Source organism: Schistocerca nitens, chromosome 5 (assembly GCF_023898315.1).
Source record: "Schistocerca nitens isolate TAMUIC-IGC-003100 chromosome 5, iqSchNite1.1, whole genome shotgun sequence".
Taxonomy (NCBI): Eukaryota; Metazoa; Arthropoda; class Insecta; order Orthoptera; family Acrididae; genus Schistocerca; species Schistocerca nitens.
In genome coordinates this window covers 882,575,883-882,591,097 of record NC_064618.1, presented here as the reverse complement: position 1 = coordinate 882,591,097, position 15,215 = coordinate 882,575,883, and the positions used below count along the sequence as shown (strand labels likewise).

The 15,215-nt window shown below is 37.8% G+C and overlaps 1 protein-coding gene across 1 annotated transcript in view; it reads left to right on the top strand.

Annotated features, from left to right (window-relative positions):
• The first annotated feature begins 584 nt into the window (after nucleotides 1-584).
• Nucleotides 585-15,215, top strand: part of LOC126259578 (nuclear pore complex protein Nup205) — a 325,077-nt gene continuing 310,446 nt past the window's right edge. The window contains exons 1-2 of the mRNA XM_049956486.1: nucleotides 585-682; nucleotides 14,447-14,601. Coding sequence (XP_049812443.1) covers nucleotides 670-682; nucleotides 14,447-14,601 — 168 coding nt within the window. The 5' untranslated portion in view covers nucleotides 585-669. The remainder of the gene's footprint in view (nucleotides 683-14,446; nucleotides 14,602-15,215) is intronic.

Sequence of the window (15,215 nt, the reverse complement as noted above, 5' to 3'; positions counted from 1 at the left end):
ATGACGAAACTGCTGTAAATCATGTAATGGTCGTGTGAATAATGGCTAAAAAGTGTTCTAAGAACTGCAAATGATCTTCTGTATTGAGGAAGATGAACTATTATTGTACGCAGTGTCAAAGACATATAGCTTCGCGTAATACTGGAGCAAATAATCATATCCATCATTGCCCATTATAAGTTTATCTATTAGGAAACCCAGGAGTTTTCTTTTCTCTCACGCGATACATCTGTACTGTACAGTGACAACTTGTGAGTATATTGGGACTTTGGTTAAGGTAATAACACTTCCTTTGAACACTCTTCTCAGGCAGCATGTATGGACTGAATAGCTAATGCACTCCGGTTTCATTTTCTGGGAAAACCCAATAGCTCAACGTATTTAGGTTTTGTGTCCTTGCCGACGCAAAACACTGCGTCATGTTCGCATGGGGTAAAATTCCTGCTCCGGGGAAAATCCGGCAGGCTTTAGGGAATCTCCATAGATTCGAACCTTCTCGTTTGGTACGCAGCTTCTCCAGCTGCTTTTTAGTTTATACAGTTGGCAGTACTGTTTTCCCGCCCTGTCATTGTTTGTAAAATAGTATCTTAGGTGTGTGTGGTTTCTGTTTGAAATAGTGAGTTTGCTGTGGGAACATTTTTGCTAACTGCTTCTTTAGTATAACACTTAATGATGGACAGAGGTAATTACAAAGCATAACAACAGTGAGGTTCTGAAGACAATTGTTGTAATTAAGGTGGCTGTTGCTCTGACTTTGATGTTATTTGACGAGATGTGTCGTGTGTTGTCATTCACGTTCGTAATAGAAATCATGGCATAAACGAATCCTTCCAAATTTCCTTTACATCACAGTATGTGTTGCTCATCCTAACATTCTGCCCTCAACAAATAGTTCAGACCAGCAGAAAAGATATCTATAGCTCTCTTACAACTGGGGGAAAAAATATATCAGGGCTGTTTACCGGCCATGCTATTAATAATCATGATCGTCGTTATATAGACTTTATTGGTGAACAGCTGTTGTTTCCGTATTTCAGATTTATTACAGAACCGACAGCGGCAATGATTAACATTTCCGGTGCGCATATTAAAACTAGTGGCCTTATGTGCAAGTTGACAGATGTAAATAACCAAAAAGGAACTATAGAGCAATTTGAAACATTTTTGCTGTCAAGACAGCATTTTCCCCTGACTGTCATTCCCAGCAAATCATCATCATTCTTGCAGTGATAGTGTCCACCTGTTGAATGAGTTGAATTCTTTGAATGTAAAACTTAAAGCAAATGTCTACTGTCCTGTGAAAAATATGAAGTTTTATACATATCTGCAATTATTAGTACTGCCAGCCATGCGAACAGTGTTACACGTTGTAGGGCCCTTTCGTATTTTGTTTTTGCATTCATTATTATTGGTGCTGTATGCAAAGGGTGTCTTTATGTTGACAGTTACCTTTGCAGTTAATATGAGTTCCTGAAATTTGTAACACTTTTGTTTTCACACCTTTGGAGAGTCCTGATATCAGCTGAATTCAATCGATATATTGAAGAGGCGATCCAGAGCTGTGATTATGTGATGAGAGAGAACTGAAATTGTCATTGTTGTTAACAAACAGTACTGTATGCTGAGTATAATTTGGTCCTTTTCTGGGAGTGAAAGAATTCGTGGATGTTGGGCCAGTACAGGATGTGTCTACCTATTGCCGTCTTTCAAGTATGAAACAATAAAACACACCTCAGCATCGTTGTTGACACTGTGAATCTAATGTTTATTCCAGTGTGCTGCATGCTGTGTGAAGAAAAGGGCAGAGCCTTTTTTCCTTATAACTGCCCACCCTCTCTTATCTGCAGCAGTCCACAAGTTAGATGGCAATTTTGTGTTTATGGTCCTAGCATCCACTGCAAAAGGGACAATCTGTATTGTGTTTATCGTATCAGGGTATATGTTTCTCATCCACCATTCCTTGCCTGTTATTTCTGTTTGCATGTGATGGAGATGATATAGTGCACTTAATACTGTGTGCTACATGTAGTTACAAGGTCTTATCTATTGGAATGTAGAAGATATGTCAATGTTTCAATATTCTTTTGTGACTATGAATTTGGATACTCAGGTGATTTTTTTTACAGTTTAACACCATTGAAGTTGGGTCACACTGATATGTGTAGAAAGGTATACCAAATAGCTATTTTGATGTGTGGTTTCAAGTTTGTTTATTTCTTTTTTCCCCTCTGTATTCAGTATATACAAGTAAATAATTTGGTATTGTACATGCTAAATCTGAATGAGCAAGTGACAGAAGGAGTCAGCTTCTCACTCCTCATCTGTTCTGTATGAAAAAAATCAACATTGTTTACATATTATTTCAATTTGATTTCATCAGATCATAGCTTCTTGAGTAGATAGTCATTACTTGATGTGATAATTAAGGTTCAAATCTGACACAAGTAGTGTTGAGATTACATAATCTAGTTTCACCATAATTTGATGATTAAGGTTTGATCTTTATTTAAGAGGACCTGTGAGAAACAGCTCAAAAGATATAATGACACAAAAATTTAATTTCCGAGTAAAGTTCAAGGCAGTTGGTGGCTTTGCAGATATTGATGTTCAGACCAAACTTTATGCATAATTAAAATTGTTGTTAGATGCGACACGTTCAGTTTAGGAGATGGAAAGGTACTGCCCAGAGCAGGTGGTACTCCAGGGAGGCTGGGCAGTTTATTTGATCAATGGTGAGCCTGAGTTGAAAAGGTGCGCTGTGACAATATGTAGTGTTTGCGTCAGTTTTATTGGTTGAATATTTCTCATACAATTTTACTGTGAATCACAAGGCAGAGGTGTATGTATTCCCATAAAAAACTAAGAGCAAGGATTGTTGCCAGATAGATGACTGCAGAAACAGACACCCAACCTTTTCTTAACCCTCAGTTTTATTGGTTCTCACACTGCAGGATCACTTTATATGTGCCCATGTTACTTGAGAAACCTTTAGCTGACAGTCAGAAAACGTTTAAAATTGCCTCTGCGATTCACAACATTTGGTTCTCGATGACCACTCTTCACAATTTAGATAGTAGCATCCTTAATGGAATTTGACCCCAGGAATTACTCCCAACAACATGAGTTACACGAATCTGTGTGCCAAATGGGCACTGAATCAAGGAAGATGAGCTCAGTTGCTCCAAGTGCTAGAGGCCAGTTATTCTAACTTCATGCATAAGCAAAACTGGGGGAAAAAAAAACAACAACAACAACAACAACTAGACATGAAGTTTGGAGACCACAAATAATTACTTACTGTCATACATCCAAAAACGGCTTCAGAAAATGGGAGCGGAACCTAAAATTAATAATTGCAATATTAACAACTGACATTTTGGATCATTCTGGCCAGTGCAGATTCCTCACTACAATATTCTTCTATATCTCTGCTGGCTATTATAATGAATGAATAGCTTTATTAATATATAAGCTACATTTGCACAGAATTTGTTACCTTCCTCACAGGTGTATTTGGGTTGCTTCGCCTCTGTGAGGTATACACTTAGTTTAACAAAGATATAGTGGGCAAATACTGAACACTGCAAGTCTCCCTTAAGGTGTGGTCCTCACCTCAGTATTGTATACTATATAGAATTGATACTGAAACTTCCCTGTCCCCAGCTGTTAAACTGTTAGAACATGCTGATGGTATATACTTCTATTCAATGACCACTACTCTCCGTACTATCTGTTATATGTTAGATTGTACTACCACACTATTAAAAACTGGTCTAGCAATGTCATCTTTCTAGTCCCACTTGTTGCTGTTTACTTGGAAGCACGTACAGCATCTTCCTCCATTCATGAAGTTTGGAGACCACATAAAACCAGTAACTCTTGACTACTTGATTCTCGGGACCAATTTAAGACTAAAAGCCTACTGAATATGCCCAAATTTGACACCTTCTGAGGCTAAATCAAATTTTCAATGTTCCCCCATACATTGGACTGTTTGTTGGTGGGGCACAAATCCCAAAACAATAATTGCACTGTGTCAGACGCTAGTGTGACCTCAGTTATAGTGTGGCTTTTTACCATTATGCCATAAAGTTGGCATTCAGAAAATTAGATGAAATACAGCGCCACTGCATTGGAATGTTTTGGCATTAAGTCTCCAACACAAACCATTGTTTTGCTCTTTGAATCATGAGAAGTGCCTGTTCGTGTTGAATGCTAGTTCCTTAATGCAGAAAAGCTGAAGTCGGGAGTCTCATCTTGTTCAGAAAGAACACTAATGTACAGGGAGTTCTTTTGAACAATCACAATTTCTCTGTTGCAACAAAAAGTGCTTTGCTGAAAAGTAATCGTTACTTAACATGAATGTTTCCTACTACCCAGTTCGCTAGACAAACCCACACATTAATGTACATTTTTTCCGGCTACTTTCTCTGCGTAAAATACACCTGCATCCCGTATCTGAATCTCCTAACATTGATATCATACAACTGTGCGAATGTAGTGGCCAGATACATTTATGCTATTCACTGATCGATGAAAAATAACTTCAAACGTAAATAGATAGTGGCAACTTTTGTCATGATCTAAGTACAGAACAACCATACAGCATTTCTCAGAATGTTTCCATGTTTACTTCAGAGGTAGCGGACATCATCCAAGCTCTGAAGTTCATCAGGCCTAGAATTTGATCATATCTGACTCATCAAATGTTTAGGAAGAAATTTCTGGAAAAGTTTGTTTGGAGCACAGTGTTGTTCGGATGTGAGTCATGGACTCTGAGAAAACTGGAAATTGAGAGAATCAAAGCATTTGTGCTCCCCACAGAATTGGTGAGGAGAGGAACATGTAGAAAACACTGACAAGAAGTAGAAACAGTATGATAGGACATCTTAAAACACTAATATGGCACTAAAGAATCAAAACTGTAAGGGAAACGGAGATATCTAACAAATAATCAAGTACAAATACACTTTTCAGGTTTGCTGCTGGACAACATTGTGCAAGTTCCACAATATTTCATTGATACCACTGTTTGACACCTTCAGGTGGTGGCAGTTGCTGTAGTCATTGCCACAGGATGCACCAGTCATGTCTTGTAGCAGTGATGACAGCAGTTACCACCGCCTGAAGATGTCAACTAGTTGTATGAATGAAATATTGTGGAATTTGCTCAGTGTAAACCAGCTCCAGTGGCAAACCCGAGAAGTGTATATGCAACAGATCCTCTGGTTAAGCCTGAATATTCGCTAACAATAGAGTATGTTTGGTAGAAGTATGTTTATGAGGTGAAGATGTTGATACAGAAGAGGCAGTTGTGAAGGACCCTATGAAACGGGTCAAAATACTGAGAACCTTCCACACACCTCTCTTCACCCCTCATACCTCTCAAAAGTAGTACTCAACCTGCCAGCGTTTTGAATGTAAAGCAGGTGGTGCTTTAGCTCGAGCAGTGTGGAACACCACTCAACTTACTCTGGATACCACCATAACGAGGCTTCCTGCAAAATGAACATGTGGATTTCGTTGCGAAAGATGCAGTGCCTGATGGGCAGTTACCCCTACCGATTTCAGTGCATCCGACCTTATCACTGAATGTAAAGGGATATTATATAATGCATGGAAAGAAGAGTTGTTTATCAGTTGGAAATGAGATACTCGATTACTAATATCCGTCCTAGTGATGCGCTTATGAAATTCCCGCGTCACCTCTGTAGGATAAACACTAACTTGACATTATAAAATTTTTTAAATCTCATATTCTGTTTGTGTAAGTGATACCATTCGTATGACTGTTGTTACAGTAGAAAATGTGAGAACTTGGAAAATACTCTTTTTTAAGAGACGATAACCTTCACATCTGATAGTGTCTGCTCCTGTGGAGAGCTTCTGTACCATGCTCTGCCAGGGGATTGTGCTCTATTGACATACTGCATCATCTCGTGGAAGCTGTCATCCAACCAGAAGATAGATACAATATCACTTCAGAAGAAATTATTGTAGTGTACTGGTCATCTCCCCCCCCCCCCCCCCCCTCCCGCGTCAAATATTTTAAAAGATTTGTAACGGTTGTATTTTACCGTGCTGTGTTGGTATTATCACTACCATTTTCTCTTTCCTCTGCATATTTTAAAACAAATTTGTCTTAATCTTCAGGGTCTTATATAATACAGTGCTGGTTGTGTAGAATGCACACCAACTGCAAATAAATAAATTTAAAAAAGTTCGTGCCCTTTTAACAAAAGCATCTTTAACGTTGTACGACTGTCATCACTGTCACCTTCGGTCTGAAAATTTATTTGTTGCAACTCTCCGCGCTCCTATCTTGTGCAAGCTTCTTCACCTCTGGCTAATTGCTGCAACAGTTTGTCATCAATGGTTTGCAACTACACTACACTCCAGACAAATGTGGTCAGGAAAAACTTGCCAACTTTGAAATTTATATTTGATGTTAACAAATTTGTCTTTTCCTGAAATACTTTTCATGCTATTACCGGTCAGCATTTTATATGCTCTCTACTACTGCCACTGTCAGTTATTTTGGTTTCCAAATAGCAAAAGTCATCAATTACTTTTAGTGTCCCATTTCCTGATCCATTTCCCTCAGCATTGCTCAATTTAATTTGGCTACTTTCCATTACTTTTTCTTTACTTGTGTTGAAATTCATTGTATGATATATTTTTAAGATATTGTGTATTCCATTCAGCTGCCTGCCTCCATAAATGAGCATCCAACGGCAGAATACCACATAAGGGGCTCGAATTCGATTCTCGACCAGGTCAGAGGCTGGGTGTTGTGTTATCATTATTTCATCTTCATTGACACGCAAGTCACCAGAGTGATGTCAGTTAAAGACACTTGTTATCAGGTGACCAACTCTAACCACATCCACATTTCATTTCCATTCATCTGTTCTTCAGATTAAATTGCTGTCTCAAATAGAATCACAGTGGTGTTAGTAAAGCTCAACTTTTAATTCTATTTCCAAATTTCTGTTTGTTTTCCCTCATTTCTGTTTGTTTTCCCTCACAGCTTGCTGAGTGCAGATCGAATAACATCAGGTTAAGGCTACAGATTTCACTACCTTCTCAACTAATGGCTCCCTTTAATGTCCTTTAACTCATATAACTGCTTTACCAGTTTTAGATAACCTATCACTCCTTGTATTTTGATTTTTGACACCATTAGAATTCCAGAGAATGTATACCAGTCAGAATTTTCAAAAGCTTTAAATTTTGGGTCAAACCTACCTTGTGTGTTCCTAAATTTCTCCTTAATCTGGACGAATATTCCCCAAGGTTAGCTTCTGCCAGTTTTTCATTCTTCTGTAAATAATTTGTCAGTATTTAGCAACCATGGCTTATTAAACTGACAGTTCAGTAATATTCACACCTCCCACCGAACTACAATATTAGTGCACTTGACCTTGTGTGGCCAGTATTAGAAACACATGGCGATGTTACGGTAAAGAAGTATAGTTGTGACTAAGCAAAATACAGTTCACTGTGAAATGAGAGACTTCAAGACAGTTGTGCATATACTAGCAAGTGTTTCAGTTTGTCCTTGTGAAATAACATGATAAAAACTTACAAGGAGCCGACTGAAGTGCCCGTACTCTCAGGTGCAGTGATGTTGTGGTTGAGTGATATCAGCACCTGCCTTACTTAGACTCAAGTTTATTACATTCTTCTCGAGGTCTGAGGACTTTTCGCCTGTGTCATATACCTAGATCATAAAGTGGAATAGTTTTGCCACGGCTGGCTCTCCCAAGGGTCTCGGTAATAATGAGCAAAAGTTGTTTACCCCTGGGACCTTGTTTCAACTTAGATCTTTCAGTGTTCTGTCAAATTGAACACCTTGGCTGTAAACAATGCTAAGGGTCAGATTGGTTGGTTTGAGAAAATTCACATTAAAGTTTCAATAAAATTTTGTAGATATTTCAAGTTAATCCATTGTGACTTTTTATTCAGGTAAGTCATTATTTTCAAATATTTCTCGAGTAATGACATATTTTTAAAATTGTAAATTCTGTCCAAAATTTTATTCTTAAAAATATGTCAATGGGTACTTTACATTGTTTACCTGCAAACTGAGTGCACATATTGTGGGTTAGCATTAATTTACCATTGTTTTCTTGCTGGGCAAGTTAATGAAACATTGCTGTGAAACCTCTCAAAAATACAAATTTAAAAGCCCCAAATTGTTTTAGTGTATGATACTAAGATTTCCAGTACTGATTTTGCAGTAATAAAGTATAATAATGTCAAAAATTAATCTTTTATCCAACACAGTATCAAAGTAATTAAATGTTGCATTGCTACAGCACGTAAACAATGAAAGTATGTCCCATAACATTTTCGCCATCGCACTGTCAGATGAATTCATGTAAAGTATGGTCAGGGACACAACATTGTTTACTTGCTTGAATAATTATTCACATTTACTTGATTAGCAACAACTTTTGAAGTGCCTTTCGGTCCAGAAACACATTTAGCATCTTTGAGTCATAGTTATCCACATAATTCTTGGATTTGTACAAATTGTCCCTGAAAACCACTTTCCTGGCATGAACACAGCATACATTTCCACTACAGGCAGCATCTTTTTGACACTTACTACTGTTTACATGCACATATCCTGACAAAGCTGCCTTGAGTGAAAACCTGAATTCAGAGCTAGAGCTGCCATTTCGCTTTTAGTAGTAATGAAGAAGTATGTGTAATAATAAATATTAAACGAAGTTACTCATATATTATATATACACTCACTGCCTTTGTTATTTCATATCTGCTACTATACATGAACTATTACTTGGCATCTACCAGCAAGGGGAGTTGGGAGTAAGCACTAGGGCTCCTGAGGGGGGAGGCAGGGATGCCTCTGTGTACTGCAAGCGCACAGTGCAGGCAACATAATAGTGTTTCTTAAACTTCCAGAAAAGCAGCTGTGTGTAGGACAGAGTTAATCGTCAGTTAAATAGTTTATGCTATCGAAATTGAGATCGCTGTTCATACTGACATTTAAATAAAGACATTTACAGTGATTTTTCTTTTTTTTTTTGTCATCACAGCACTTCACTACTTCATCATTATTTTACGACAAGCGCTCCTTATAACCGAATTCTTTTTCCGAACTGTAGTCGACGGTAACTCCCATGATGGGCCAGCAACTGGATCATCACTCATTTTCGAAACAGTGAAAATGCAGCTACTACACACTGACGGCAACAGCACAGCTGAGATACCGACATAGCAGGAAACAAAGCAGACCACATATGCAGTGTACACTGCACAGTTGGCGACATGTAGAAATCGCCACGCCACGAAATCTCCCGACTGCTGCCGATAGTTTCTGATTTGGAACTAGGGGGTCCGCATGCCAAGTTATAGTTCTCATACAGTAGCTACCCGTATATTGTGTTGTATTTCTTTTGCCCTTTTCAGTGAATTGTTATTTAATTCTCACTTAAAAATTCCCATCAACCTCTGATACTTCCACTATACTTTTGACAGTGTTCACATGTGCCCCTGAAAATGTTTGTTTAAAATCTGGTTTCGAAAACTGTTTTTCCTTCATATAATGAATCTGAAACCTTCCAGTGTCCCTAGGTCTCTTCCACGCATATAACTTCCTTCCCTGATTCTTAAAAGAAATGTTAGCAATGATTAAGTTATACTCTGTGTAAATTTCTGCTAGGTGGCTTCTACTTACATTCATTTCCCCCAGTCCATGTTATTCTGCTGTTTTCCTTTCTCTTTCTTTTCCTGCCATCAAATTCCAATCACCCATCACAATTAAATTTTCATCTCCTTGAACTATCTGAATAATTTACTTTCTCATCATCCTTTCTTTCAGTCTCCTCATCGTCTGAAGAGAAACTAAGTGGGCTGGTGTCATAACCATAACTTAACACAGACTCACTCAGAGAGAAAAAACAGACTGTTCACATTGAATCAACTTACAGCTAAAGACCCCCCCCCCCCCCAATGTGTCAGAGATGATTTTTGAAAGAAGCTACATTGATTGATTCTGTGGCATTAATTTAGTACATTAGAAAAATAGGGTTTCACTTGTTAAAGTGAAATATAATTTCTATTGACATTAATAACATTTTTATCGGATTTTGTTTTATGTTGAGATTAAAACTACCGGGGTCACTAGTCTTTTTGGCGTGCACGTAGCATACTGAATATTTCCATAACTATCCAGTAGGATAAAGAAATAGAAATAATGAATTAATACAATGAAAAGTAGCATCCCAGAAAAGGCAAGAATTACACAAACATCAACAAAAAGTGGTATCGAGTGATTCACTAACGGTGGAACCTGCATTGATAGAGTTAATTCTGAAGAGAGAAAATTACCTTAAGGTTGCTACAACCTGATATTAAACATACTTCTGTCGTAGGAAGAGAACTACGTACCACGAAGATGTATCTGGCGTGGACTATACAGGGTTGTCACAGGGTGCAAGTGGTGTTAGGCAACAGCTGTGGCAAAAACGTGTGGTATCACAGATTAGCAACAGTTTACAATGATGTGTTAATAGAAGTTTTACATTACTTTGCTGGAGTATGAAAATTGTGTGTGGCAATATAGATCAGTGTTCATTTTCACTGACCTGTCTTCAAACCTTGGTATAGTCCTGTATGCAGTGAACTATGACTAATATGACTTGTATAATGTCCAGTTTGGCTCTTCTTGGTGGTGATTATACGTGAGTCCTGAGCACTCACTGTAACACTTTCCTGAGCTACTGTCTTGTTCACTGCTGAGGGGCCTTGTCTGTTTATAATCACATTTGGGCGGTGGATATCCACTTGCAAACTTTTTTGTGATGTAAGGTCGATGTGCAACCTAGTCCTTATTTTGTGTGTGTGTGTGTGTGTGTGTGTGTGTGTGTGTGAGAGAGAGAGAGAGAGAGAGAGAGAGAGAGAGAGAGAGACTTTATGTTGCACCTGAGTTGTAGGCAACTCTGCACTCTTCTGTGTCTCGTATTGTTTGGAGTGGCAATTACCATCCTTTTGTAGAGGTACAGCTTGTGAATTCTTTAAATGTGCTGCTTTAATACGTGAACTAAAAGACCCGTTTATTATATTTGTTAATCAAGTATGTATACTGACCATGTATGCTTTCATATCAGAGACCGGCACAGGATAATTTCTTGTTTGTTAATTTTTGTATCATCGTCTTGGCTTCTTGCTCTGTTGTGCAAACATTATCATTGTGCTGACCATATAGTTTATTTTGGGTGCTACACACATCTTATCAGGGAAATTTTATGGCACTTCTTTGCAATACCCAAAAAATAATCATTTACAAAATGTACTAGTTCTTGGAACTTTCCAATTAATTGTGCCTTTGATTTTTATTTATTGTGTTCATGTCTGCCTTTTCTGGTGTCTGATTTCTTGTTTTATGATGTCCCATACTACATTACTTATTCTCTTTGCATTATATATATCATTTTGTCATTAAATGATTTTTACAACAAGTGTTACCTCCCGAATATCTTTAAATGTGTAATGAGGGACTTCTGAATTAGTTCAGTGTTTTTGTAAAGAAGTGAGGTAATTTATTCTGGGAGAACTTTCTAATAACCATTTATTTCCCTCAGCAGCTGCTGCTTCTGCTGTAGTGGCAACTTTTGTAATACCTGCTCAAAAATTAGTTTGTACAGTTTTCAGAATTTAGAGAATTTTTTGTGTGTGTTGTTTTCTTTATGGACACTTCACCTCGGGTTAAGTTTCCCAGTATGCATGGGAAATCATGTATTTTAGTCTTAGAGAATATTCTTTTATTTGCATGTAGTTTTAATTTTTTCTAAGTCTGCTTTTAGCTTTATTAACTACCAAATAGCTTAGGTAATCGTTATTAATTTCAAGTGTTACACTTGTGTTTGTGTGTATGTTTATCTCTTTACATAAAATTATGTTGATTTTGGGAACTGAGAACTTGACAAATCTCAGTTAATTTGTTAAAGAGTTGTACACACATTGTATAAATAGCTGTTTATGAATGTCAAGCTCTGTCAGTTCATTGGCTGATATCCAGAAATGCGTATCAACATTAATCATAATGTGGCCTATTTTTAAAATGCGTGCCACTTCTGATATACTGTACTTCTCTGGTTAACCCACCTGTTGGAGGTGTGTGTGTGTGTGTGCGGGGGGGGGCTGTTTTGGATAACATTTTTTTCATTTTAGCTGTCAACCTCTACTACAGTGCTTTGTATTGTAATTATGATATGTAGTTTTGAAAGGTTGAGAAGGTCAAATTCAAATACTTCTATTAGGATTATAGTAAATCAGTGTACAGTGTACTGTACTTGTGAGTTTGTAACATATGAATCACTCATTCAGAAAACTCCGTAATTTTTGTATGTTTCTTGCATCCCTCCAAATGTTTCTGAGCAACAGTGTCACGCCATCTTTTCATTAGAATGAGGTTAGCAAAGATGATTCAATGCATTGTTCAATAGATTGTAGGACAATCTCAAATAGCAACAACACAGGTACTGTAATTTGTGTTATATTGCACCCAGTAGGTTCTTGAAACATAATAAATTTGTAATTCAGGTTTACCTTGAGTGCCAAAAAACCAGTGTCAGCTGTCACCATATCAGCCACGAAATCTACTTCGGGCCCTCCCATTGCGTCTGCATGTGACTGTAACACTGTTCATGCAATTTCTTGGTCTGTGGTTTCTTGCAAATCGTCTACAGCAACCCATTCATCCATTTTGCCCATGGTTTCAGATCTGGAATTCTTTTTACCTTTTGTGTAAAGTTTTCAAAATTTTGAATTATCTTCCTAAAGCCCGTCATATGAGTACAGTTTTCTCTAGCGCCTTTGAAGAGTTTCTGCATTCATTCTATCCAAAGCATGTGCAGACCTATAAATTACCTGTCCTTACAGCTTTAATTCTGCCAGTACCTCGTCCCCTACCGTCCAAAATTCACAGCTGCTCTCCTGTAGACCTTGCAGAACTAGCAGGCATGGAAGGAAGAATATTGCAGAGATATGGCTTAGCCACAGCCTGGGGGCTGGTCCACGACCCGTCCTCACAGCTTTAATTCCGACAGTACCTTGTCTCCTACCTTGCAGACTTCACAGAAGCTCTTCTACAGGCCTTCCAGAACTAGCACTCCTGGAAGAAAGGATATTGTGGAGACATGGCTTAGCCACAGCCTGGGAGGTGTTTCCAGGATGAAATTTTCACTCTGCAACGTAATGTGCGCTTATATGAAACTTCCTGGCAGATTGTAGGTCGTACTTGCATAGCTCAGATGGTAGAACACTAGCCTGTGAAAGGCAAAGGTTGTGAGTCAAGCCTCATTTGGCACACAGTTTTAATCTGACAGGAAGTTTCACATCAGTGCACACTCTGCTGCAGAGTGAAAATTTCATTCTTGCAATAAATTACATATTTTGTATTTAATTCCTTCAGTGTTTCATTCATGTTTTTGTTTTGTATGTCATCAAAACAAATTAGGATTAGACCAAGTTGGTGCATTCTTCAATTAACAGGTGGTTAAGATTGAAATTACGAAGCGTTACTGAATTACATTATTACAGTGACCCCATCCATTTTGATTCTTGAACTCCCATGTATAAAACGGCTTCTGGTGTGTTGTTATTAGTTACAAATGAATTAGTGTGTTAAACATTTGAGGTTAAGCATGTAAAATCTTTATGGTTGAAGATGCAAAACCCTAATTATGTTGATTTTATTAGTTTCGGTTTAGTCACCCATAGACATTTGAAATTTTGTTTAAGAGTTATTAGAAGTCACTAAATGCACTCTTTCTCAAGTACTGGGTGAATATAGTCTATGTAATTAGTGTGCTGTGAGCTACAATGCCTCAAGATGTACATATGATTTCAGACAATAATGTTTGACTTATTGTGGTAAACCTTTAACATGTCACACACATAGACGAGTGCGTGCGCACTCCAGTTGTGTGCCTCATCATTCAGTGTATTGAGAAACACAGTAAAATTACTTTTTGTCTCTAGGAAAAATTGATCAGCTGTTATGATAGATAAGGAATAACATTGGGCAGAGTCCCCTAATTGTGCAGTGTACTTCATGGATGTGAATAATATTACATTGAGCGAGCCGTTGAACAACAATGAAAAACATGGAGAGATTTTGACCCACACTTTTTTGCAAAAGTCAGATAGATAGGGAAGACCAGAATTAAATGACCATATTTATGTCATAATTGGATATTTTCACTAATAAACTGCGTCAGTAAAACACACACACACACACACACACACACACACACACACACACACACAATTTCATCTTGGAGAAAATTTTCTCTCCGATAACAAGAAAAATGTGTGTTACCATTTGAATTTTACATATTTTTCTGTCGAATATCAGTTTCTCATGTTATATAAAGTTTTCTAACGATATTTTTCTTTTATAAAATTCTAGAACTTCTAAAAAATGAAGATATGTGGTCACCGTTTAAGGAGCTTCAGTCATTTGTTGAGGGCGTAGTCTCACAGCCCATTCATGGAGTTTTACAGAAAGTCCAAGAAGTGCTGAGGAAACATAAACAGAATTTTTTGACATTGCTGAAAAATCCGGTATGTATGTAGTTAAATAAGAATTTATCTGTAAGACAAGGATTCTAAAATCAAATTACAAATGACATTATTCATATTTGGACAGTTGCTGTTATTTTCAATGTTGTTGTTGTCTTCAGTCCTGAGACTGGTTTGATGCAGCTCTCCATGCTACTCTATCCTGTGCAAGGTTCTTCATCTCCCAGTACCTACTGCAACCTACATCCTTCTGAATCTGCTTAATGTATGCATCTCTTGGTCTCCCCCTACGATTTTTACCCTCCACGCTGCCCTCCAATACTAAATTGGTGATCCCTTGATGCCTCAGAACATGTCCTACCAACCGATTCCTTCTTCTGGTCAAGTTGTGCCACAAACTCCTCTTCTCCCCAATCCTATTCAGTACCACCTCATTAGTTATGTGATCTACCCATCTAATCTTCAGCATTCTTCTGTAGCACCACATTTCGAAAGCTTCTATTCTCTTCTTGTCCAAAATATTTATCGTCCATGTTTCACTTCCATACATGGCTACACTCCATACAAATACTTTCAGAAACGACTTCCTGACACTTAAATCTATACTCGATGTTAACAAATTTCTCTTCTTCAGAAACGCTTTCCTTGCCATTGCC